Genomic DNA, 26,330 nt, shown 5'->3' on the forward strand with positions numbered 1-26,330 from the left:
AATGAACAGAACAAGAATTTCATTGCATAGCATAACTACCTGTTTTACTGTGCATATGACAATAAAACTCTTGAATCTTGAATTTTGAAGTCAGCTTGGATAGGCTCCAGCATGCCCCTGCAACCCTAAAGAGGAGAAGCGGTATAGAAAATGGATGGATGGATGGATGGAAAATTTTGACTTTTTTCAAGCTGGTTTGGCCATCTGAGAGCTGTACAGAACAATAAATACAACTAGCGATGCTTGATATTGGCTTTCTTCCCCATGTCTGATATAGTGATATCACTGGTGTTAAATATTATTATACCTTTAGATTCAGTCTAATCACTCATTGCATTTTCTGTCTAATAGTTTCTCATAGAAGGCTTTCTTGACGCTCACATAGCACACAGAGTTGCGCAACAGTTACATATGACTGATGGAAAAACACTGGAAGAGGCATAGATACATTGTTGTCACTCTCACACAAACTTGAAATGCTCATGACAGTAGAATGAAAGTACTCCCTTAATAAAACATGTTAGTCGTACATAAACAACTATGAAATAGGAGTGACATGAAATGGTGATTTTGACACACCTTCCCCAGAGAGTTTTCCGAACTGACGCCATCTTGGATGTGACGTCACGACCAGAAAACGTTCCGTTACTTAGTGAAAATGACAGATGAAGTGAAAGATGGGCTCGAAAGACAAAAACAAGTAGTAGTAAAATCTGTTTTGCAGGCATGGGTTTGGGTGCCTTGTTCAGCAGAACCTTGGCAGTGTTCATGAAGCAGACCGACATCTCAACAAGATCCCAATTTCCATCTTTTATTTGTTTTTAAACCTTTGACCCTGTGGCCCCAGAGCCAACTGTTTATGGTCTGAGCTAACAATGCTGCTTTCGCATCACCGTATTCACAAGGCCTTGCTCTTTCATTTGCAAGCACTTGAGTTTGCACTTAAGAGTAAGTGCACAACACCCAGTGCACTGCCTTCCTTTTAGAGTGAGCTTTAATCAGATTTCTGTGAGAAAAGGGCTGGCGAGTCATCCTTCTTGTCAGATTCAGCTATGCAAGCTTTTGCCTCCTGAGACAGATTTGCTGTTTTTCACTCCTCAAATGTGAGCATCTGGTATTTTGCTCCTCCGTAGTGCAAAACCTGCCCCCGCATTTCACAAGTCCGTGGATGTGGTTGAAGGTCATGCTGCAAACTTGATTACTGTCAGGGACGAAGCAAGAAGTGACTGATTGGATGCCTCCAACAGTGGGAATTTTTGTGTCATATTTCATCAGGGAGCTTTTGAAGAATTTGACGGTTACAAACTATCCAAAACTCATGGGGAGACATTAGGCTGACCTCCAGGAGTGCAGTCGACTGCTTCACTTTGCATCACAAAGTCTGAGGCAACAATTTCCTCGTGTTGTCCTTATTATACAGGGTCAGGCAAAATGATCTGACACATTTGTAGGTTAAATAAAAGGCAAATAAACTAAAGAAACAAAAAAGTGTTTTTATTTTAGAAAAGTACATATAATGCCATTTTTTTCATATAATGCCATTTTGCTTTGTTTCTTTATTGTTTTTCGTTTCTTTTTCAGTTGCTGCCATGAATTGGACTGGTGAGCATCGCGCTTTCATTGTGGAAACGTTTATCAAAACAAACGAATCTGTAACTGCAACACAACGAGCGTTCCGTTTGCACTTCAATCTTGGTAGACATCATCCCGTACCGGCTGGAAACACCATCTTCTTATGGTTACCAACTTCACAGCTACTGGATCTGCATTGAGTGTGTGGACACTAATGGGTCCCATTTGACTGATTTCATTTTTGAAACATAACGAAACAGAATGGCATAATATGTACTTTTCCAAAATAAAAAAAAACTTTCTTGTTTCTTTACTTTATTTGCCTTTTATTTAACCTACAAATGTGTCAGATCATTTTGCCTGACCCTGTATATGAAAAATATTGTGAGTTGTGGCTGACAGAAGCTCCTGTGTGACTGGTCACTGCGCCATTGCAGTTGTATTCTACTGCAGTCGTCCCTGATTTATAGCGGTTAATTGGTTCCAGGCTCGACCGCGATAAATGAAGTCGGAGGGAGCGATTTCCTTTTGTTGTCCTTATGTTATGTAAAAAATATTGGTGGAGCACCGACCCCTTCAATTCAAATAATACAAGCCTCTCTTCCAAATGCAGTGTTATAAAACGCACAGACAGCAGACGCGGCAAGTTTGATTTATTTTTCTTTGGCTGGATCACAGGTTTGCATTGCAACTTGCTAGGCAGAGTTGATGGGCTCAATCATAACTGCCCCAATGGCCAATGAAAACATTTGTATATACAGTCGCGGTCCGAACGTCGCTCCCTTGCACTATCGTGTTTCTTTAAAAATTAAGTAATTAATAAATAATGACTGTTTTGGGGTTGAATACGGCCTATTATTAGACAAAATATGCATATATAAGCAAATTGTATGTATACTTGGCCCAAATTAAGCATAAAAATGCTGACATGAAAATACAAATATAACGCATTTAGAAGTAATGTGATATATCTGTGACATTTGTGGGCGGGGCCTGGGAAGTTATGTGTCTGATGCCAGCTAGCTACTGTAGAGTTGCTGAGTGTTAGCATGGTTAGCAGTGTGGAGAGTGCAAGAGGACTGGAATGAGTTGTGGCTGACAGCAGCTCCTGTGTGAATGTTCACTGCGCCATTGCAGTAGTATTCTACTACAGTTGTCCCTCGTTTGTGGCGGTTAATTGGTTCCAGACCCGACCGTGATATATTAATTTCCGTACTCCAGGATTCAATGTTAATAAATTGGTAGTTAGAGCATAGAAAACCTGCTCATGACTTTCTAAATACGGGTTTTAACATTATTAGAGCCCCGGAGACATGAAATAACACCTCTTTAGTCACCTTTACATTCCTATTATACTTTGTTTACATCACATTTCTCAACTGTTATGCTGCAAGGACTCGAGACGACCGCAAGCTAGCCAGATAACAAGCTTGCAAGCTAGCGAGCTAACCCTTTAGCCTCTAATTTATTTCTTCTAAACTTAAAGGAAAAGTGCACTTTTTGGAATGTTGCCCATCATCCACAATCTTTATGTGAGATATAAACACACGTCTTTCTCTTTTGTGTGTAGATATAAAAAACGGTAAAAACAGGCAGCTCATGAATGCACATATGGGACGCACCTATTCTACCAAGAAAGGCCGTTATGAAAACACCCCCAACAAGGTTTTGTGGTTTTCTATCCATGCTGTCGGCATGTAGTAACAATGATAACATGTAATATTTACAGTATTTTGAGAACTTCCTTCCAGGTTGCATTGATTTCACATAGCAACATAGAAAGGAACGCTACACCTATCATCAAAAACAAAAACACAGTAGCAGTGGCGGCAGCTCCAATATGTAGCGTACCTTTGGCTAGGGTTTGTGGTGAAGCTTGTAGCTAGCCGGTGTGGTTTGGCGAGGTGTCACTACGCCAGTACTGTAGTTCTTGGGCCTAACAATGTTCATAACAATAATAATAACAATGTGGTTAATATGCAGCTCACATTATGGGAATGGTGCCTTGTTGGCGCTTTTTGGAGTTTTTTTTCAGAAGGATTTATAGGTGTGTGCCTTTATGTGCATTCTTAACTGCCTCTGTTTACATCTTGAGAGTGCACAGAAAAGAGAAAAACGTGTGTGTTCACGTCTCACATAAGGATTGTGGATGATGGGCAAAATCTCCTTTTAAAGTTGTCTGCAAGCGTAAATGTTTGAACAATTAACAGCAGTTTGTTTGAGCGTGGTGAACGACGGCAAAGGGCCGTGAATATGTTGTGCCAGTGCATGTTTATGCATGAACACTGCGGCCTCATTTCAGCCTGACAGTGCTATCTGTTGAAGAGTGGAAGCGAGCGCATATTAAAGCTGCTGACGGTGGGGAAACCTCGTGTGGTCGCAGGTGTGTCTGCAACAGAGTGAACTGAGAGGGAACAAAAATGCACGAGATGGGAAGGAGGTGGGAGAATAGGTCAAGGGAGGTATTGTGCTTATGGAAGCGTGGCAAACACTGAGATAAAGGGCACAGACGTAGAAAAGGGCCTCCAGGCAGCAGGCAGGATTAATTGCCCCTGGCAGACGAGGCCACGGGAATAATTGCCCCGTGTAGCTGACACGGAGTGGCGCTGCGATACGCGAGGCAACGCTGTTCAGAGATGAGAGAGGTTGGTGGAAGGCCAGGTTAATTAAACTCTTCAGTGTGAAACACTCTCATTCATTAAGTTCATTACCTTGTTCATTTCATCTGGCCCACTGTTGGCGTTTCATCACATTCAGCTTTGCGAGTGCGTCATCCAGCTGATTAGGTTTTATGTCCCAGCCCTCAGCTGCCCGCCTGCCACATCGCGGAGGGTCGAGCCAACAGACGGTGCCGTGCACAGCACAGAGTGAATATGGACATGCTTTTTTTACCTTGATTTTACATCCTGGAATCGGAGGCTTCACCTCAAAATTGGGAGAGAAACATCTTCACTGCCAATTTCCAGTGAGGTGTGATGGACCTGGTGAACACATAAAACTCAACTAGTGACTAATCTTTCAAACACGGTTATTTAGAGTCTGGTTGAAGGTAAGATAAAAGCCAGCGCTGCGTATTTGCATCTGGCCCAAGAAGAAGAAAAATGTCCTGTTTGGAGGCTGTTTGGAAGCAATGGGGAGGAGGGCATAACAAAATGGATTGCATCATGCCTAAACATTCCATTTTCAACTCCATTAGCTCTCCCTCGCAGTCTTGACAGTGTTGTGCTTTTGCCACCCCACATGATTAATCACGTGGGGCGGCTGTAGCACAAACCCAAGCAGCCCAAACGGCAGGCAGCTCAAGCCCAACGCAGAAGATGAGTAAGAAACAGAATTCAATTGGTGAGCGACTATGAACAGATGGGCCCTTACAGTTGGGCCCTGCAGAAGTCAAGGTATGAGGTGAACACAGGATTTGTCTTTCCGTTATAGGACATTCGATACGGTACAGAGGCATGCATTAAGTGAGAGACAGGAAGCGTAACTGCCTTGCGATGTAGCCACACATCTACTCTGTAAACAAACACACTGCAGACCAACCTTTGGCTAACAGCGACTAGAAATAACAATAGTGCCAAGGAGAAGCTGGAGCTTGAAAACACTCTTCCATCGTTAACAAGTCTCCTATTTAGGAACATTTCAGCCTCGTGGTGAACTACGTACAAGGAAAAAGCAGTGTGCTGGCATTGTTATTAGACATCAAAAACGGGGATACAAGCTGGAACTAATTAAAGGAAAAATGCATTTTTTGTGGAATTTTGCCCATCATCCACAATCCTTATGTGAGACATGAACACACACATCTTTCTCTTTTCTGTGTGTTCTAAAGATATAAAAACAACTAAAAAGAGGCAGCTAAGAATGTACATAATGGGACTAACCTATTCCGCCTATAAATCCTTCTGAAAGAACCTCCATAAAGCGCCAACAAGGCTCCATTTCCATAATGTGAGCTGCATATTAAACAAAGTTACAGCAACATTGTTATTATTATTGTTATTAACATTGTTACGCCCAAGAACTACTTTACTGGCATAGTGACACCTCGCCACACCACATCGGCTAGCTACTAGCCGGCTAGCGACGAGCTTCACCATACACTCACTCCCAATGCCTCAGGCCACTAGCCAAAGGTAACGCTACATATTGGAGCTGCTGCCGCTGCTGTGTTTTTGTTTTGGACGCTAGGTGTAGCGTTCCTTTCTATGTTGTTATGTAACATCAATGCACTTGGGAAGGAAGTTCCCAAAATACTGCAAGCATGACATGTTATGGTGAATGTACCTGTCACTACATGATCACAGCACGGATAGAAAACCACAAAACCTTGTTGGAGCATTTTTTATGTCTTTTAATAGCAGCCTTTCTAGACAGAATAGATGTGCCCCATTACGTGCATAAATTAGGTACCTCTTTTTACCCGTATTTAGATTTTTAGAGCGCACAGAAAAGAAAGAGACGTGTTTTCATGATGATGCGTTCATGTCTCACATAAGGATTGCGGATGATGGACAAAATGTTTTTTAAAAAGTGCATTTTTCCTTGAATGCACCTTAGCCCTACCTCTCGGGTGGCCATTCACCCCACCCACCTCCTCTCCCCAAGTTTCCCACTTCTTGACACAGACCAAACACCGTGCCACATGAGCACTCTGTCTTGTTAAAAAGAGTTCTTGAAGCTGAAAGGCCAATCACATTAAGAAGTGTCAAACAAAAAAAACAAGACTGGGAATTTGCAGGACGGGTCAAATCAAATCAAGCAGGCACGTCTGCAGAATTTGATTGCAAATGTCTCATTGCCTCTGTCACTGTGAGGAATACTGCGATTGGCTGGCGACCAGTCCAGGGTGTACCCCGCCTCTCGCCCGAAGTCAGCTGGGATAGGCTCCAGCATACCCGTGACCCCAGTGAGGATAAGCGGCATAGAAGATGGATGGATGGATGGACTGTGAGGAATAAAGACTCCTGAACACATCAGACTGCAATTACTCCCCACTGTTGCTGCTGGACTTAATGGCGAGAAACATCTTTACCAGATTGACCAGATGGCCAAGGTCTGTTTGAAGAAGCAAAGCTGGAACCTTGTTGGCCATGTCAAACAGCCATTGTGCATCAACGTTGTGCAAGGCCATGCCTCTGCTGATAGGCAGCAGCCATTTTCTACCGTAGATCACCACGCTCCAGCAACTCGTGCAGAGAGGATTTATCCAGCAGCTGCAGCTCCTAGATGGTGAGATGCTCGGATGCAGTGAGGTGAGTCAGCCATTTGGTCAGGGCACTGTTGCTGCTTGAGCCACTCTAATAAATGCATTAAGAAGTTTGGAGTCAACCTTGAACCCGACCAGCCATCTGCCACCTTTTAAAGACCATTTGCAACATTGCTCAGTTTATAGCAATCACTGCTGTTAAGCTATTCAGCAAAAGTATTGTGTTATCTCACAAACTATTGCGTTATCTTACGTTATCTTGCAAAAGTATTGTGTGATTTCGCAAAAATGTGTTTTTTTTTTTTTTTTTTTTTTTAGCCCATTAAGTTTTTTTTCTCCATGTCACCTCAGGGGCTCCCTATGTTTGGTAGAGCGAGCCAGCAGGAAATCAAACGTGTCAGTATATCGAGGCGGGCAAAATGATGGCGTTTGTCTTTATTTATGGTGTGGTTAATTGATTTATTGATTATGGTGACATGCCTACTTGGGAAGCTAGCGTATACTGTGATAAAAACTGGTTGCTGAAATAGGAGGAGTGTACTGTGTATCCCATTTGGATTCTGTGTTTGGCCCATAATCTTCCCTCCTGAGCTGCTGCACTCTTCAAGATCTGAGGGTTGTGTGTTTTATTGTCTTAACTTTTAGCCCGTTCTCAACACATTGTCCCTGTCTTGTTCTGCCAGCGCTTATCTCTTCTGTGTATTTTTTCAACTGAGTACTGTCTGTTTTCTCTGTCTATGTTTAGCACTGCGGCTGCTGTGTCTGCCTATTGTCTGGGCTTAAGCACATTGCACAAGCATGGGGCATTATCTGTGGCTGGTCAGCGGGGGCTTTTTCACCACTTTGTGTGTCATGAAAGGGAAGCGTCAGATTCGGTGACAGAGATCATTAGACGGCACAAACAGAAGGATGGGAATGACTGGCATTGTGCGAGGCGGCGCCACAGGCTTTCTTTGATTCATACTCTGCTTTGCAACCTTTATATGAATCCATAGTTAGTTAATGACTCCCTCCTCCCCTGTTTACCCTGGTGCTGTTGTTTTATGGAATGCAGAGGGAGGGAGTATGTGTACAAGGTAGTGAGGTTGACATGGGAATACTATTAATAAGCACAGCAGGGAAGAGAGGACGGCTCTGGGGGATGTAATTATTTCATTTTCTTTTGGTTGAATTCAAATAATCACCTCACCTCTGAAACAATAGTCGGCCTCATCTGCACCGTGATCAGTGACGCTTGTATGGATCCAATCCAAATCCCATCCAATCTCCATCTTATTTTTCCAAACCAATACCGATAACTTTTTTATATCTACTTTTTTAATTTAGATGTAAGTGTAGGTTGTGCACACGTGGAGGTAAGGTAACTGTACCTGTTGATTTTGACATTAATACTACCACATCACTACTATCAAGAGTACAGAGCGGAGGGAGCCACCTGCTGTGGCCCAGCAAGGTGCACTGTATTTGGACACCCGCTCGGAGCAGCCTGTGTGGCGCCACGGAGGTCTCTGGCAAACCTTTTGGACTTTTCAAACGCTGCGGCGCTGGCATTTCAGTTTTTTGTGTGCTCGATGCGGTTTTTCTTCCATTTGGTACAACTAGCACGCAAAAATGTCTTTCTGAGAAAGTGAATGTTTGTTTACAAGTGAACTCGGAAGTTACCACAAGCCGTTAACTTCACAGGTAGGAGGGAAAAAGGAGCACTTGATTTGCTCACCTGTACTTTACGGGTAATCTTGCCTCACTTGAGTGTTTTTTTAGTGTTTAGTTATCGGGAGGGGCGCCACAAGATCTTGCGAGATTAAAACATGACAAGAGTTCTCATTCAGAAAAATCTTGTGGGCACGAGAACGATGATCACGCAATAAAAGAAAATGAAGGGGACAATCAATATACTGCCTTGTGCAAGCGTGTCTGTTTTCCTCGTCTCCCTCCTCCAGACATGCAAGAAGGGAGTTCACTCTGTGCATTGCTTTCAGCACCTTCCATTGAACAACGGCATGAACGGAGTGAGCCCTTTTGTCATACAGTCTGTCTCCATGGGTGGAGGCCGGGCCGCTAGTATACACACAGAGTGCAGGAGAGTGTAACGTAGTAGAAATGAAATGAATAGATTGCTATATATTGTCAGATTTGTTTTCATTGTACTTTTCTTAAAAGTAATGTCTAAATCCCGTGTATTGTCTTGTCTCATGAACTGAGCATGTGCCTCATGACACACCTGCTTATCGGAGCTATTTTTAATGTTATTGGGATATCGGTATGACATAATTCCATCCTATCCAATAATTATTGTGCACCCCTACATCCACATGACTGATTATTGACATTCATAAGGTGCTTTTGGAGCTTTTAGTGGAGTTCAGAGAATTTTCTACTCCATTAACCTCCAATGAATGCCTCCATGGTCCTGTCATCGGAGAAGACTTTTCATCAGATCTGTGATTAGAGGCAGAAGGTGGCTCCATTAAACCATATGAAACCCCTATTTTTGCCCCTTTCAATCAGCATGTTGCCTTCGGGAAGGATGGTGGTGTGAAGGCCAATTTAAATTCCGGCAGTAATAATTAGACTCTTTATTGGACTGTTTTGGCTGTTGGATTTTGTCGGCGAGGAGGCCACATGTTGACTTAATGTCAGCCATCCATTTTGCTTTCACTCCGCTTGGCCTCGCACGGGCTGCAAAATGAGGAGGCTCATTCATCACTGACGTTCTGTGGCTCCGGGCACCAACAGAACCGAGTGACAGACGCACACATAAACAATCCTCCTTGCGCAAAAACGCTGGGCCACGGGCACGCACACGTGCGCACACTTGACTGTGAATATAACAAGGAGTCTTATATGCAATATAAAAATGTCAGCCGCTGAAAAATGACACACACACACCCCCCAACAACGACACACATGCAGATACAGCCTGCCATGTGCACGCTTCCCTGAGCTATTCATGCTCGTGTGTGCACGTGCAGTCAAACCTGTCTGGGTCTTTGTGATTGATGAGTGACAAGCAAGCTCCTCATTCATTTAAAACAGGGCTGTCCAATTTTAATCAGATTAATCACACTTGTCAAATGAGTTAATCAGGACTAATCAGCATTTGAAATATGCCCATTTTGGTTGTATTTCATTGAAAGAAAGATGAATGACAGGACAGGCTATCCATATATTTGTAGCTATTAACGGAGCCAAGTGAACTGAAAATGGAAATCCAGCTAAAAGATAGCACACACGTCTTATTTAAATCTTTTTTAAACAATAGCAGAACATTTGAATCACACTTTAACCGTGTTATTATGAGCAACGAGGGGTTGCGTTCAAAGACACCACGTCATTTAAGTTGAATTCACGTTTTGTGTATTTTCCGAGATTTTCGAGCATACGTCAATGCAGCAAATTGTCCTGTCTTTTTTTTATTTATTTAATATCTATTTTATTTTTATTAGTGATGTGCGATACCACTGATTTAATTTCCAATCCAATACTGAATAAAATTCAGGCTGGTATCGGCAATACTGATCCGATACCGATACCTTACTTACTCACTTAATGAGTGTGGTCAATTTTAAAAAGGAGTGTATTTCTTATCATAGCATAAAGAGTACAAGACATTTAATTCATTATTGAATTGTTAATGTAATTAAATTAATAATTTAAATAATTCAGTTTAAGTTATTTATCTATTTATTAGTTTTAAATCCTGGGGGGGGGAGAAAAACCCTATTGAGGTAGCGGGGTGATTTACAATATCGCCAAGCTAATCTACAAAACAGAAAAAACAGGACAAAATCACATAAAAATATGTCAAAATGGTATTTTAAACAATAAAAATGGAAAATAAGTAAGAAATAATAAAACCATTCAAAGGAGTGATTAACTTTAAGAACGAAAACTTCATTCACGGTTGGTTTACGATTGGTGATGGTTTCAACAGGTGACTGAAGTATCCAAAGTATCGATGTTTTGATGAGAGAATCGATTTTAGAGCACGAATAGCTGGTATCGGAAGTATCTATAATTTGGTATCGATCGATCCATTCACTAGTTGTGATGTTCGGAGTGTCCCTGAATGAGCCTCGCTGTCGTCTAGTGACAATGAGGAAGTGTGTTTCTGAGGGTGAACGGACTGGCGATACATTCTGTATGTGATTTTGGAATTACTCTGCTGGGGGTGTGTTCAGGTCAGAATAAAGTTAGAAAAGAGCACACGGTGCCCCCATCTGTTGTCATAACAGAGGCGTGGTTCGCCACCAGGCGTGTGCATTAATTATGCTAATGTCATTAATTAGGGTGCCAGATTACGTGATTTCTCGCGGGCACTAGGCCTGGGACGATACTAAATCAATGAATTCATCACAAAGTAAATTGAAATGAAGGGAATAATCAATATATTGCCATGTGCATACGTGTCAGTTTTCCTCATCTCCCGCCTCCAAACAAGCAGGAAGAGAGCTCACTCTGTGCAATGCTTTCAGCACCTTGGCGCATATGTTCCATAGAACAGCGGCGCGAATGGAGTTACAACCCTTTTGACAGAGTGTACAGTAACGAAGTAAAAATGAGAAGATTGCAGTATATGGTGATGTATTTTTCATATTTTTTCATTGTATTTTTCTTCAAATCTGGCCTCATCTCGTTCTCGTGTATCATCACCTGCTAATGAATGAAATAAAGGAATTACTGCCGTTAACGTGCTGTTTCTGACAGCCCTAATTTTAAAGCATCCATGTTTCCCTTCCCCTCCCCATCCAGAGAGGCATCCCCATTGGGCAGTTCTGCAAGGACTTCAATGAGAAAACCAAGGAGCTAAAGGAGGGCATCCCTCTTCCAATCAGGATCAGCGTGAAGGTACATTTTACCCACACTTCCTCGCAGCTCCGCTTGACCTCCTGTGCTTGGTCCCTAACCCCCGCCCACCCACAGCTGTGCTTGAATAACGTTTAGGGAGCGTTTCCATTATTCATACTCCACTGCAGAAGTAAGCCTTTTTCCATTTGCATTCCTTAATGAAGCAATACCCAGAGGAACCCGCGCAGTCAAGAAGCATTAAGTGGCAGCGAGAGATGTGAATGAGTGAAAAGACCTTGTTCCCCCCCCCATCACCAGTCATTATTTGACTTGACGCCAACCTCCCTCACCCCTGAAATGAGTTTAGCAGAATATGTGTTGTAATTTGTATGAAGAGGAGACTAATCCTGATCCGATAGAACGCATCTATTCCGCATATGTGCTTCCTTTGTGGCCCATCGCTGCCTCCTGCTGGGGAGGTGTGCATTCGCAGTTTGGCCTGTCACGTGACAACAGTAGCCACGCTCCTGATGATGCTCACACGTGTCAGGAAGTCAAGACTTCTACTAAGATTTTGTCCTGACTTTTTCCAGCGAGGGCCACATGGTGACAGATGAAAGGATGCAACTTAGTTGTTTTGTAAAGCAGCACATGTAGACAGTGGCGGTTGTAGCTATGGGGCCATAGTCCAGATGGGCAGTTGCATTTTCTTGGGGGGGCCACGAGAAAACGCAGAAATTATTTGTGCTCAGCCTCATCAGGTCAGGATGTGTGGCACATGGGCGCCCTCTACAGGCGGGATACTCGCGCCCCCATGCTGCTCAGACGTCATCAAATGGTCCACCATGTGACCAAACCAAACAAAGGATGGGGGAGGAGGGGGGCTCGCGTCACCACTGTGCCTCAGCGCACAAGTTATATGGTTAAAACAAACAGTAATTGCTCAAAAATAAAAGATATTTGGTTCTTAATATGATATTATATTCCTCGTATTGCAGATCAAGAGTCTCACTCGATATCGCTACTAAAATGTGAAATAAAAAGCAGGAAATTGTGAGTGGTATGAGGTAGCTTTGACTGCTAGCTGAGTGACGGTGGGAGATGATGATCGTAAGTGTTGTTACTTTTGTCAACAAAACATGGAAAAGAGAAAGTCAAAGCCATCTGTTGCACAATTTACAAAGAAGAAGAGGAGAGAAGGGCCAAAGATAAAAGTATCACTTTATGTACATGGATGTGATCAAATAAACTAACGTTACTTGATGGCTTTAAGCTAACTGTGCTTCAGTCGTATTCTGGACTGAGTTGTAGTTGTGTAAACAGGGCTGGCAATCAAATGCAATTTGAGGGGAGCTTGCAGTATTTTGGGGCACCCTTGTGCAGTTGGAAATAGCACAATGCACTGCATCATTCAAGCCAGAACCGCCAGTGCCTGTAGATATTAGGGATGTCACAGGACGATACACGAGATTGGGTCTACCAGAACGAAACGGGATTTTAACTTTAAAGAAAAAATATTTTAAAAATGTGTGACAATATATTGCAATCCACTAATTTCATTTCAACTATGTTTTTTTCCATTTCTGTTGTTTTTTTCCCCAAATATTTCAACTTGTAAATTTTCTTCTCCTAATTGTGTCTTTGTTCGCATCATATTTTGACTTTATGCTTGTAACATTAGAACTTTTTCTGCAACCCAATATTCCAAAAATTCCAACATTGTTTTGTTTGTTTCTCGCAGTACGACGTTAAAAAAAAGACGTTAAATGAAAAATGATGTTACTTTCCCTCCTAATATTTCAAAGTTATTGTCACAAAATTCTAAACTTTTTCTTGTAAGACTACAACTTCATTCTCTTAATATTTTTGACTTAATTCTCATAAAATTACTACCATTTCCGTGTTGTTGTTTTTTTTTTCTTTTTTTTTTTAGTTTTTCTTGTTAAATTGTATTTTTAGGATGTGCCATGGGCCAATAAAAAAGTAACCTGAGCCGCACTTTGGACACCCCTGCATTACATTGTGGTGAAGATGTGGTTGAAGGTTAAAGGTGAATTTTTTCACAACTGGAGTTTGTCATCCTCAATGAATCAGGAAGTAGCCTACTAACTATCAAACAACAAAAACAAGCCATTTCATCTCCTAACTGACATCCTTCCTGGTGCCCCCCAGCCCGACAGGACCTATGACCTTCACATCGGCCAGCCCACAGTCTCCTACTTCCTCAAGCAAGCAGCGGGCATCGCCAAAGGTGCTGGAAAGACAGGTGAGATGTGTCACTGGCTACGCATGCATCCATGGCACGGTCTTTCTTGCTTTTGAGCTTTTCCCTCACTGATGTTGCTTTCATGGCCTTCCAAGCTCAGTCGTAGCAATACAGTAAAGAGAATTCTCTAGTAAACCCTGCTCTGATGCTGGATTGACTCGCCTTGGTTCACATTTCGACTTGTAACACCAACTGTGCGCCATCGTTTCATGCCGGTCCAGGCCACGAAACAGCCGGGATGGTGACGGTGCGAGCGGTATATGAAATCGCCCAGGTCAAAGCCCAGGACGAGTGCTTCAAAGTAAGGAACACCTCCATGGAGAACGTCGTCAAGAGCATCATCGGGTCGGCCAAGTCGCTCGGCATCAAGATCGTCAAGGAGTAAGTGTCGCTATGGTCACTCTTCACTTCTTTATCTGACTTACAGTTTTTGTCAGTTGCTTTGGCTCCTTTCTTGAAACTGAATTGACATTCTCAAAATAACAGACTGTACGTTTCCAAAGGAATAGACCTTGTAATGTTTGTTCTCTCCAAAACATGTCGGCCTCATTTCATTGTGTACGCCATCCCATGCACAACAGTCTGCTCAATTGTCAAAATGAGCCAAGAATGTGCTGTAATAGCGTGGATGCCGTGTATGAATGTCTGGCAACTTTGGAACTTTGACCCGACAGAGAGCAGCGTGAGGACGAGGACGGGGGCCAGTAGGGGCGTCAAAAGATCTCCAGTCGTGAGATTTAAACGTGACAAGATTTGTCATTCCGAAAAAAAAATGTCTGGTGGGCACTAGGCTTGGGATATGAATGAATGAATGAATGAATGAATGAATGAATGAATCACACAATAAATGAAAATGAATTGGATAATCAATACATTGCTATGTGCATGCGTGTCTGTTTTCATACCAGGCACCAACTAAGTGTGACATGGTAGAAATGAATATATTCTCATATTTGTCATATTTTTCCATTGTACTTTTCTTAAAAATGATTTTAAAAATGTTAAAATCTCGTTCTCGTTGACCCAATCTCATGTATCATCTTGTCTGGTGAACGCAGTGTCTCGTGACACCCCCATTGGAGCATTTGCAGTATTAGCTGTACAATATGATGCTCACAGTTTTTAGATATCAAAAGATGCTCTTTACACTTAGTTTATTTTTACTAAATTCTTCATCATGCACGTTCAGTATTTCAACTTGTACTTCACTCAGTGACTCATTTTTACAGAATTCCTCTCTTCCTGAAACAATTTGTCCACAGAAGAGGAAAGAGAAATAAACAAGGTCAAACTGTGACTTTGATCAACCATTTGTTTGTAAGAACCATTGTGACGCGCTTAACTGTCCAGCAAATGTCAAATGAAGATGTGTAACTTTAGAGGCATATTTTTCCCAGAAGATTGTATGTGAATTGTCAATCATACGATCTCGGGGGCAGAGGTGACTTCATACAAAGACTTGTTGGTTCCGGAATGTGAGCAAAAAATGCACAATAATGTTTAAATCCTTTAAATCCTTAACATATTCTGGAAGGATCTTAATGTGGTTGTGTTGCCCATCCATTACTTTAGGAGTACCGTACTGTACATCCAATTTGATTTACTTGCTTGTCTCTTTCCAATTCTTCCTTTGGTTGTCACGTCGCCTCAGCCTCTCGGCAAACGAGTACAAAGTGTTCTTGGAGGAGAGGGAGGAGAAGTTGAAAGCCGACGCGGAGGCGGCAGCAGCGGCCGCAGCCGAAGCTGCGACGAGCAAGAAGAGAGGAACACTTTGACAACTACAATTCTACAACAGCACATGTTGGTTGGGACTCTCCATGGCGTATTACTGACACCTAGTGACGAGGTGAAGTCCTGCTCCACATTGCATACATGATTTCTGTTCCATATACCAGCACGGAATAAACTTTGTGTTCTTTGGTGTGTTTCTTCTTTTGCCAAAAATATTTATGGTCCACTAGGTTACTTTTCTACCAAAACATGCAGTTGTGGAGGGATTTTTAAAATGTTTTATGAACATTTCCTGAAGCAAGTTGTCTTCTTGTCAGTAAGTGCACGCACTTTCCTTCCCATTTATACTCTCACGGTCTGTTAACCTCACACTTAATCTATGTTAACTCGTTCAGTCCCAGCCATTTTACACCATTTGGACTCATCTTTCAGGGCACACAGAATATTGTGTTGTGTTGCTATAGAAACATGGAACCTACCAAAAGACACATTAGACTCCCGTCTTTCATCAGAAACAAGATGTTTCCACTCTTTTCCTTTCTTTAGTAATCAGTAGTAGAACATAGGTACGTTTCAGGAAAATATCAGTTCCCGACTAAAAAAGGGAGAAACGCAGCTTTTTGTGAAAAGATACATTTCAAGCATAACTTTCACTTTGACACAAATATTTGTTGCTTTTGTGACAGCTGAAATATCTAAACAACTACACCAACATAACACAAAAAGGCTTGTTTTACATCAAAATAACAATTTACTTACAAATATAACACCATGAACTATTTAGAATTTTCACATTTGGAACTAAACTGTGTGCGCGCGTGCATGCGTTAAAATTTCCCTACAATACGTAACCTTCTGCCCGCTACACTCTTCCGCACTCTTCCACTTCCTCCTTGCTGTTGAGTGTGTTTTGACTTGCAAAAGATCCATGCTGAGCTCTTATCAAATGCACTTCTGCCACCTGGCCTCTTTTATGTCTTAAAAGAGCAAGAAAAGTGGCCTTTTTTATTGTGCACTTGGATTATCACCTCTTTTTGCCTTGTGCAAAAAAATTATAAAGATGCTTTGGGAGCGAGCATTCGGGTTTAAAAAAAATGTATAAATACGACTTTGGTATTGAATGAGTTAAATGTGCTGTCCCTCTTTGGCTCCAAATGACACTTTTTTTTCAACCCCCATAAAATATAAGACCACCACCACCGGCTAGCGTATGTGACCAACAGTCCTTTAAAAGAACAAATTGAGCCTATTTGTCTACATTTGTCACAATTCCAATGTTAACATTGTAGAAAAAAGACTGTGGTTATCATAGGCTATGCATTCAAGAATAGCTAACCTTAGTAGATAAACTTAACCAAATTGCTATAATTAGCTGACAACAAACCTAACACGTTTGTGTTGCATGGGGTGTGGCTTGCAATCTTGCAGGAAGAGTGCAGCTGTATAATGCTTGAAGCACATTCATAAGTCGGTATACAGTATGTTAGCATATAAACATGTTAGCATTTTAGCCAGTAGTCCTGACTACTATGTAGCATGTACACAACATTAATCCCTCCTTTAACACGGTTAATTGAATTTCCACAAAGTAGGATTCCTTCTTTATAAATGGAATATTTTTGTAGTTGTGGCATAGAAAACCAGATTATAATCTTCTAAATATGGTTTTTTTTTTTTTTTACATTAGAACCTTCTACACATGAAATAACACCCTTTACATAGTCACCTTTGCATTCATATTAGCCAATATAGTAGACATCATCAGAGAAAATAAGACAGTTTACCTTGTAGGGGGGCAGAGTGGGTGGTGGACAGGAAGTGACATTCAGAGTTGAATTTTATATTGTTGTGGACTATGGGCTATTATTACATTATTATGGTGCCTGTTGTGAGATAAGTTAAACCTGCAATAAAAGCCTGTTGTTACGGCGATCAAGTCTGGTGCTTATCTCACCAAACAAGTACTGACATAGCCGCATGGCTTGTTTGTTTTAAAAACAAAATATCACTGTGCTAAAAAGTCACATTTGGAGTCCAAAGACCAGAAGCTAGGCAGATAACGCTAGAAATACTGTACAAGACGCGTCATCTTGCTGGCAACCCTACATGACACAGCAGACATGTGGTATTTGTCGCCACACGGCAATCGTTTTTTTGTGATCGGCCTTGAAAGGCGTTTATCGGCATACGCTGATCACGTGTTTTTTTTTTTTTTACAGAAATCGTCCCATATTGATCGGTGGCCGATCGATCGGAGCATCCGAAGTCGTTAGAGCCTAGAAATGCTGTTTAAGACTTTCTAAATACGCTTTTAACATTATTAGAGCCCTGTAGACATGAAATAACACCCATATAGTCACATTTACACTCCTATTATTCAATGATTACATCACATTGCTCAACTCTTATGCTGCAGGGACTCAAGACAGCCCATAGCTAACAAGCTAGCGACCTAACCAGTTAGCCTTGAATCAAAATCTTGTAAATTTAAGAGGCCAAAAGTTCATGCGGGACATGCCATGGCTGACTTCATGACTTCATGCAGTGCTTAGGTAACGTCATGTAAGCTAATGTCTCAATGTTTTGCGTCATTCCTGCGCCTAGTGACCACAACACTACATATCACTTATATTTCCGTTTGTTTTAACTAATAATAGTTGATAGCACAGTATTCCCTCGCATATCGCGGTTAATTGGTTCCAGACCTGACAATCTTAAAGGAATTTCTGCGATATATGACCCAATGTAAACAAATGGAATATTGTTGCAGTTAGCGCATGTGAAACCTGTATGGGTTTTAATATTATTATAGCCCTGTAGACATGAAATAACACCCCAATAGTCATTTTTACACTACTATTACTCTTTGTTTACATCACATTGCGCACACTCCAGGGACATAACAAACAGCAGGCACTAGTGTAGCAAGCTAGCGCACTAAATAGTTAGCCTCTCTAATTTACCTATTCTAAACTTAGTGTTTCAAACGAAGTGGGCAAGGACGACAAATGAGACAAAAAACTTTCCACTCCCAGACGGATAGAAGAGAGGAGAACCATTTTTTCACCAAAGCAGCACAATGGTTGATGTGTTTACTTATAGGACAAGCAGTGCACACAAGTGAAAGACTCCGATGTATGGCTAATCAATGTATTCCCTTTCGAGTACCAGTACTCAAAGAGATGTGTTTCGAGCAACACCGGCTAGGAACGGATGAAAGCATTTCATTTTCAAAAGACGAGCCGAATAACCATCACGGTAGTGAAAACTTGTTCCCAAAGTTAGTGTCACTTTATACCTCTACAATTGTGCAAAAAGGGATGCGAAAATGTTGAAGATGTAAATTAAATGTTGCATTTCCACTCGACTTTCGCTATGTGTAGGCAAGCTATGACCGAAGGTGTGTCCTGTAGCTTCACATTTTATTCAGTACGATATTGTGAGGGCCGACTGTATTTTATTCACACGCTTGCGTCATATCTAGTGCAGTTCTTGTTTGTATCAGACGATGGCAGCAGATGACTAGTTCCAAGGGTCCTCAGCAGGTCATCTTTACTGCACCCCTGACAACTGCAAAAGGTCGGTATGGAACAAAATGTACACCTTTATAGGAAATGTGTAATATATAAGACGGATGTATGATAAATCATGTGCTGTACGTTGCTCTTCACGTGTAGTGATACATGGTTTACTTCATGTATTAACAGGATGAAAATGTGACATGTACAGTATGATGATTTTTCCATTTCTTCATGTAATTTGTTGCATTTTATCATTTTTTCTACACATCCCTCTTTACTGTACCTCTAAATTTAGCCTCCCTTCACTTGCTTTGTCTCCTCACTCCAGCCCTCCCCTCTCTGAGCCTGCTGAATGGATGCTGAGAATAGACTTGGAGGGCTGCTGAGCAGGAATGCCTATATATGGAGCCTTACAGGTACATCCAGTGAATGTGGGTAAGTGTGCTTTGTAAAAGAAGGTGTGTGTCATCATCATCATCATGGGTGGGAGGCCAAGCTTTTGAGTGCGAGTGCGCATGCTCGTACGCACAAAGCTCGGTGTGCGTCACTCTGAGTCAGATGGAGTCTCATTCTGTCTCGTCATGTGTGTGCGTCAGTGCTGTTGCTGAGCGAAACGCGCTCCGGGGGAAGAAAAAGGAGGCAAGGAGGTGGGGGATGCTGGGGCGCCACTGATGATGCTGATGATGATGCCGGTTCTGATGCAAGGGGGTGGGGGGAGGGGGCTAGACTGTGACGACACATCAGCCGCATTAAGTGCACTTTATTATAAATGCATTTGTCGACAATCAAATACAGTTATAAGCAACACAATAGAACACTGGTCCACAATGTCCATTCTGTAAGTATATAGTCATATTTCAGCCATAGAAATCTGTCCTATGTACAAACTTTTTCATACAAATCAATTTTCATACAACCTTCTTGAAAAGAACATAAGCCATGTTTTTAATGTAAAATATGCTCTTAGCTTCCTCCAGTGTCACACACGCACACACACACACACACACACACACACACACACACACACACACACACACACACACACAATAGTATAAGTTTACACAGTTTATTAAGTTAGCCATTAATAGCTAGAACGTAGGAATCAATCCTTTACTTGACCGTAGACAACTCTACGTGAGCGTGTCGACACCATGGGAATAGTACCGTCCTCAAGCCGTGTCGCTTGGTGAACGATAGCAGGTAGCACCCCTTCCCAAGTGACCGTAACCCCTCTCAAAAAAGAAGAATTGCGCGTTCGCGTGAAAGTCGATTGTGCCTCGATACACCGCGCCTCCAAGCGGAGTCGTGATGTCACATTGGATGATAAGCAGGCGCACAGGAGCCGCTATAAGCTGCCAGCATTGCAAATATTGATGCTGCGAGATTATCCAGCCAACCCTCCACCCACCCACTCCCAAGTCCCAGACCAGAGTCCACATTCAGAGTCTTAATGTACAGTACGAGGAAAGAGGGGATTTGTGGCATGATCGGAGCTTCCAACCGGGCACCAACATTTTTCCCCACCTTGGAAAGTCTTCACATGCCATCTTCTCTTCACATGCTTACTTTGTTTGTTGCACATCACAGAAGGTAACCACAAGTTTAGATGGAGAGACACATATGGAATGTTAAAGGTTTGAAGCTGCAAACTCAAAATTCAAATGTGTATCATGTTTGTTTCACGTGGAAGTGTGCTATCAGTTCATTGTCATCGTACCTTTTTTGAGTTTTGAGTTTGTGTTGCTGCACGTCAGGCAAAAAGTGCTATAAGTCAAGCTTTTTTTCTCATGTCCACAACAATTTTTTTCACTACGAGTGAATACAAATGCATGTCTGTAAGTTAAACAAGGCTTAACAAGTTCAGAGCCCATATCTGAAGCAGTAGGCACCACATGGACTCGGGACTCAGTCAGTCAGGGGTCCATGTTGTTGTTGTTGTGTGTTGTGTCTTGTGTAAATGTTGCACCAGGTGTCCTAGTATACAGCTTAAAGGTTGAACAAAAATAGGAAGCCCATTTTTGTTCTCAGGAGACATGTAGGCGTTAAGTTGTATATACATAATGTATATTTATACACTTAAATATGTTTTACTTTGCAGTAAAAGTGTCTCCACAAAATATGACAATATGCCATACTTGATGAAGTAAGTCACAGACTTATTTTAGAACGGAGGGATGCTTCCACTCCCATCTGGAAGGCAAAAGAAAGAGGCAAAAGTCAGCATTTTCAGGATATTTTCCTTTTCAAAGAGGAGAAAAGGTGGGATGGTTCTCACCTTTGTGGAAGCACTGTGGCGATGGATGACACTGGAGTTGATACAACTCAGGTTGTTGCCCTAAACCAGGGGCGATCGAGGCACCTGCCCCAAACATGGGCTCCAGGATGGCCAGTTCCTCCAGGAGGGACTGAGCGCAGGACACGGCGGCAGGTGCGGGGGAGACCGGTGTGGAGGAGGTGGTAGTGATGATGTTGGGTCCCGGTGAGGTGGTGAGGAGCAAAGGAGGAGAAGCCGGTATGGAGGTGCAAGGAGACATTGGAGATGATGCCACCTCGATCTCCATGGCTTCCTCCGCTGGCTCCTCCTCTTTGTTTGCCTCGGCCATCGTGGTCTCCCCGCGCACGTCCGCAGAGTTAGGTTGCGCCAATTGGACGCTACAGAATTGGCCCACTCCCTCAAACTGGGAGGCTTGGTGCCAGCACACGGGGGTCTGAGGGGAGATTGGGCTGGAGGGACTGGGCATCGGGGAGGAGAAAGGAGAGGACTGAGGAGGAATGTCTTGGAGGATGGTTTCTAGGATGCTCTCTTCAAAGAGAGAGCCATCGTCCTCGAGGAACATGGGAATGTCCAGACCTCGCCACACTTTGATGGGATAAAACTCCCGAAGCACTTGGATTGAATCCTCTGTGTCGGCAGAAGACGGGAAGGGGGAAGGAGGTGAGGACGAGGGGGACATGGACGGAGGGGACAGTTTGGACAGGAGGGGATCCAGATAGAATCCCTCTGCCAAGGAGCTGATGTGCTGGGCTAAGAGAGAGATCTCTGCCCTTTCCTTCTCTTGTTCTCTTTCCATGGAGAAGAAGGATAGGCAGGGCTGTTTACCCGGTGATGCCTCGGGGGTGAGGAGGCCCTCGGGGGGACACTGGAGAGGCCCCAATGGTACGTCGACATAGAGTGGACCCCGAACCTCAGGGAGGGTCATCACCGTGCAGTCGCCGTCCCCGGGGCTGTCTGGGGTTGGGGGAAGTTTCTCATACAGAGCTCCACAGCAGGGCTCCACCGGGAACAGGAGTTCTGTGGAGGGGGTGGGAAGGCTGAGTGGGAGTTTGGTGGACAGGGTGGTAGGGGGAGCCGGGCTGGAAGCGGTGGTCGGAGGGGCTGAGGAGGAAGTGGAGGGGGCCAAGGAGGTGGTGGCGGTGGCTGTGGTGGCAGAGGGGGGAGGTGTGGTGGTACCAGTGGGGTCGAAGCTAAAGAGGGGTTCCCCGAACGGGAAGCTAGCCCCTCCAACATGGGGAGTGTAAGGAGGTGTGCACACAAACTCTTTGGTCTGCTGAGCTTGTGAGGTGGGCACAGGGGGAAGTGGCAGGGGGAGAGCGGGCAGTGGGGGGTCCAGTTCGAACGAGGGCGGCATGAGGATGTTCTGGGTTAAAAAGTCCAAGTCGGACACCGTCTCAACCGTGACCGGGGTGGGAGAGGAGGCTGCAGAGGGGCTCCGCACAGGAGGTGGCTGGAAGAAGGCCTCCTCCTCCAGGGAAGAGATGCTGGAGCGAGGTTCCCCCTCCAGCCGCACCACTTCAGCGGCTAAGCTCGCCCGTTCATCGGAAGAAGCTACGCTGCAGCCGGCTGTGCTGAAGTCAAAGGACTGGCCGGACAGGCCGCTGCTGCCCGGGGTGAAGACCTGGTCTGGGCTGGAGAGGGTTTCTGGGGACTGCAGGCCCACACTCTCCTGCTGTGAGGGGCCGGTGCTGAGAACCAGGCTGAGCTGGCTCTGTTCGGAGCTCAGCTGCTGACGCACTGACCAAGCCTCTGACTCGCTGAGAGGGAAAGAACCAAGGACGTGTTAAGACATTAATCCTTTGTCGGACACTGCTAACTTTTTCACCATTTTAATCAATTGTAGTTTTGCTTATTATGAGTCACTTTTTGACTGATTGATTGGCTGAGAGAAGTCACTTGGTTTTCCTGCCTTATAGCGAGCTGTTTGCTGTCAATTTTGGTAAAGTGACCAAATACGGTTCCTTGCCCTGTAAGCTCTACATTAAAGCAACATAGTTAAACCTTAAAAAATCAATGTCTCTTTGTCATTGGTGTACATATTATTAAAATACAATTTTTTAGCATAGATTCCTACTGGTTTGACTTATTTTAGCACGTCAGAGCAACAGGTGGCGGTGGAGTGAGCATACCTGATGACGTAGTTGTTGCTGCTGACGGGGATCTCTCCAGGCTGCAGCTGGAGCACCATGTAGATCCAAACCCATGTCTGGTCCTGAGCTTGCACTCGCACCACCATTTCAGCTCGGCCCTCTCCTCCCTCTCGCACTGTTGAGTCACAGCAAGAGTTAGTAATCCCATTAATCATCCTCCCCCATTTTTCTCCTTCTCTCTCTCTGTTTCAGTATGGCATCAGTGGGCACCTTGTGTGTGTGTGTGTGTGTGTGAGCACACTTACGTAGGCTACGGTGCTGAGCGGAGGCATGTGACAGATCCTGCGGGTGGAGGAGGCTGTACCAGGAGCAGGAACGTAAAGCTGCCACATCAAAGCCCAGATAAGAGCTCACACTGCAGGAAGAGTGGGCGGTCATTTATTTGCTTTTATTTCATAAACATATACACAGATTTGCCACAAACTCTGCATTTCTGAAGATAATAATGCTCAGTTTGGAGTATAACACTGTCTTTTTTATTATGGTGGTTGCGTACCTGTCCTGGGCAGCCTGTAGCCTCATGTCGCGGTCATGCTGGGAGTGAAAACAGGCCAGAAACAGGTTGGTGTCACCCTGAGGAGCACTCGACGTGGTCTCGGCCGCCGAGCGGGTGGGATGAGGCTCCAAAGGGGAGCAGAAACACACCCAGACTGGATTGGAGGACCAGTAGGTGCCGGCAGCAGCTGCAGCAGTAGCGGTGGTGGTAGGTGAGATAGAAGGAGCAGAAAGGCAGCGAGCTCGGATCAGGACCAACTTGTTCCCAGCGCTCTGCCTGCGCACTGACTTGGAGGTGTTGAAACGACAACGGAAGAGGCGATCTGCGAAGGGGAAAAAAATCATCAGGACTCACTCGCTTCATAAAGAAGCATTTGAAATCATTCTGTCTTCTTACCTATCTCAGGGGAGGTGGATCTCGACAGGTTGTTTCTCATGGTTAGCTGATCCGAGGCGTCAATGATGTCGTACACGCTGTCTCCCTGTGCCACGAGATCCACCTGACGCGACAGATGAGCCCACATGATGAAGAAAGTGCGGGTGGCAGCTCCGGCGCATCTTTAATCAAGAGCATGGACTCACCATGGAGTGACCCAGGTGCTCGGAGACGCTGTCAGACAGGTAGAGCAGCTTCCCCTCTCCTGTGAGCAGCATCAGGAAGCCCGGCAGCGCCTGCATCAAGTCGGTGAGCTCGTGGGAAGAGAGGAATCCTGTGCTCTGCTCTCCCGGTGCACTTTCCGTTTCTAGATTTTGTCACAAACACACACACAAGGAATTAAATGTGTTTAAGAATCAGCTTGGATTTAAGGCGTGCAAAAAGCTGCAGCACGTCAGCACTACGGATAGCGATCCATTACATGACTATGTGTTTCAGAACCATGGACAGCATCGATGTATTTTCTATGCATTTTTAGCACAAATGGATGAAGAACACTTGTTGATGCAAATGTGCGCTTACCCTGTGAAGTGAAGAAGACAGATTTCCTGGTGTACATGCAGGCAAGTGACATGATATGCAGGTACGACAGTCTGGCTTTGTCCGTGTCAGAGATGGGCAACAAGTCCTTCAGGTTCCGAATCTCGGCATTGATCTGGTCCCGACGAGCCTTGGATGCTCCTTTGGTTGAGCGGTACATGCTTGCGTGATGCTGCAGTGCAGGTTGGATGAAAAAAAAGGAAAATCCCACTACACACTTGCAAGTGCTGATCTGTAGAAGTGATGTTATTGGACTTTCATTGCAGCTCTTTTTAAAAATATTTTGGTAAGGTTCTCCTGGAGCTTCTGGATGTCTGCCCTCCTCTCCTCTCCGGATGGAGAGCGGCTGAACGGGCGGCTGTGCTCGCCGCGTCTCTCAGCACTGAAGTCCGGATTCAGTGAATGTGTTTGAGGGGGGACTCTGCTCGCAGGTCTCTTATATAGCCTGGGACAAGGGGGGCCCCCGACGCACCAACACCGACGTAAGAAGAAGGAGGGAGGAGGATGAGAGAGATGTCTCATATCAGTGGATGCTGGAGCTCCCTCCTCCATCACTCCCTCCCTCCCTCCCTCCTTCCTCCCTCTCCTCTCGGTGACTGTGCCCCGACGTCAGCTCTTCCCTTTCCCCGGTGATGACGTAGGGATGAAATCGGGAGCTCCGGCGACGCAAAAAGCCTGATTTGGACAAAACCGAGTAACGGGCGGAGCCAGCGTAGCAACGTAAACGGAGTCACCAAGCTCAGGAAGGAGGGAGGGAGGAGGGAGAGTGTTGCGTCGAAGAATGTCTGACTATAATTAATTATTGTTTATCTCGGAGCTTGTTCGTGAACTGTGCCTGGCTTTTTTTTATTTTTATTTTTTTCAGGAGACTTTGAACGTCTCATCTTGGAGCGCATTCATCGAGAGAACGTTGATAATCTTGGGAATGGAGGTCACTAGTAAAAACAAACACATTACCCACTCATGAATACCCACCCACTTATCTATCATATATTATTTATCTATCTGTGGTGGGGGGTTTTTACAGCTGGCGTCTATGTCAATTGCTGAATGAATAAGCGAATGAATGAGGCGTGTGCAGCATCCTGCAGCAGTCATGTCTCTCGCGCACGTGAGAGAAGACGTGCTATTTCTAAAAATAGGTCGATCCACCTATCCATCTACTGTTACCGGCGCCCCCTGCAGCCACCGGCCTGTTATTTAGATCACAAGAAAAAATATTTTGTCCACATTTGTCAATCAAAACTGCATTAATATTACTTTTAAGGCTGAATTTGTCATACAGTTGGAGTTAGATTGTGTAGGCCTAACTAATGATTGCCTTCTGATGTTGTTTTTATGCGTTATATC

The 26,330-nt window shown here is 44.0% G+C and overlaps 2 protein-coding genes across 2 annotated transcripts in view; one reads left to right on the forward strand and one right to left on the reverse strand.

Moving 5' to 3' along the window:
• The window catches only part of mrpl11 (mitochondrial ribosomal protein L11), a 68,760-nt gene extending 49,133 nt beyond the window's left edge, over positions 1 to 19,627 (forward strand). Inside the window, exons 3-6 of the mRNA XM_054792968.1 lie at positions 11,531 to 11,626; positions 13,739 to 13,832; positions 14,054 to 14,213; positions 15,484 to 19,627. Coding sequence (XP_054648943.1) covers positions 11,531 to 11,626; positions 13,739 to 13,832; positions 14,054 to 14,213; positions 15,484 to 15,607 — 474 coding nt within the window. The 3' untranslated portion in view covers positions 15,608 to 19,627. The remainder of the gene's footprint in view (positions 1 to 11,530; positions 11,627 to 13,738; positions 13,833 to 14,053; positions 14,214 to 15,483) is intronic.
• Positions 19,628 to 19,828: 201 nt separating this feature from the next.
• Positions 19,829 to 25,466, reverse strand: npas4a (neuronal PAS domain protein 4a). The gene is made up of 8 exons (XM_054792961.1): positions 24,963 to 25,466; positions 24,587 to 24,747; positions 24,402 to 24,504; positions 24,006 to 24,327; positions 23,755 to 23,864; positions 23,489 to 23,624; positions 21,360 to 23,116; positions 19,829 to 21,274 (listed from the first exon to the last, which is right to left on the reverse strand). The coding sequence occupies exons 1-8, from the start codon at positions 25,138 to 25,140 to the stop codon at positions 21,246 to 21,248; spliced, it is 2,796 nt and encodes a 931-aa protein (XP_054648936.1). The 5' UTR covers positions 25,141 to 25,466; the 3' UTR covers positions 19,829 to 21,245.
• Between the last annotated feature and the right edge of the window lie 864 nt (positions 25,467 to 26,330).

The sequence above is a fragment of the Dunckerocampus dactyliophorus genome, chromosome 11 (genome assembly GCF_027744805.1).
Source record: "Dunckerocampus dactyliophorus isolate RoL2022-P2 chromosome 11, RoL_Ddac_1.1, whole genome shotgun sequence".
NCBI classification, from domain to species: domain Eukaryota; kingdom Metazoa; phylum Chordata; class Actinopteri; order Syngnathiformes; family Syngnathidae; genus Dunckerocampus; species Dunckerocampus dactyliophorus.

Coding starts and splice junctions, on each gene's coding strand:
- npas4a (XM_054792961.1), bottom strand. CDS start 25,140: ATGTACCGCTCAACCAAAGGAGCATCCAAGGCTCGTCGGGACCAGATC. Junction 23,625..23,754: donor CGCTCAGCACCGTAGCCTAC/GTAAGTGTGCTC, acceptor GTGACTCAACAG/TGCGAGAGGGAGGAGAGGGC. Junction 23,117..23,488: donor AGCAACAACTACGTCATCAG/GTATGCTCACTC, acceptor TTTCCCTCTCAG/CGAGTCAGAGGCTTGGTCAG.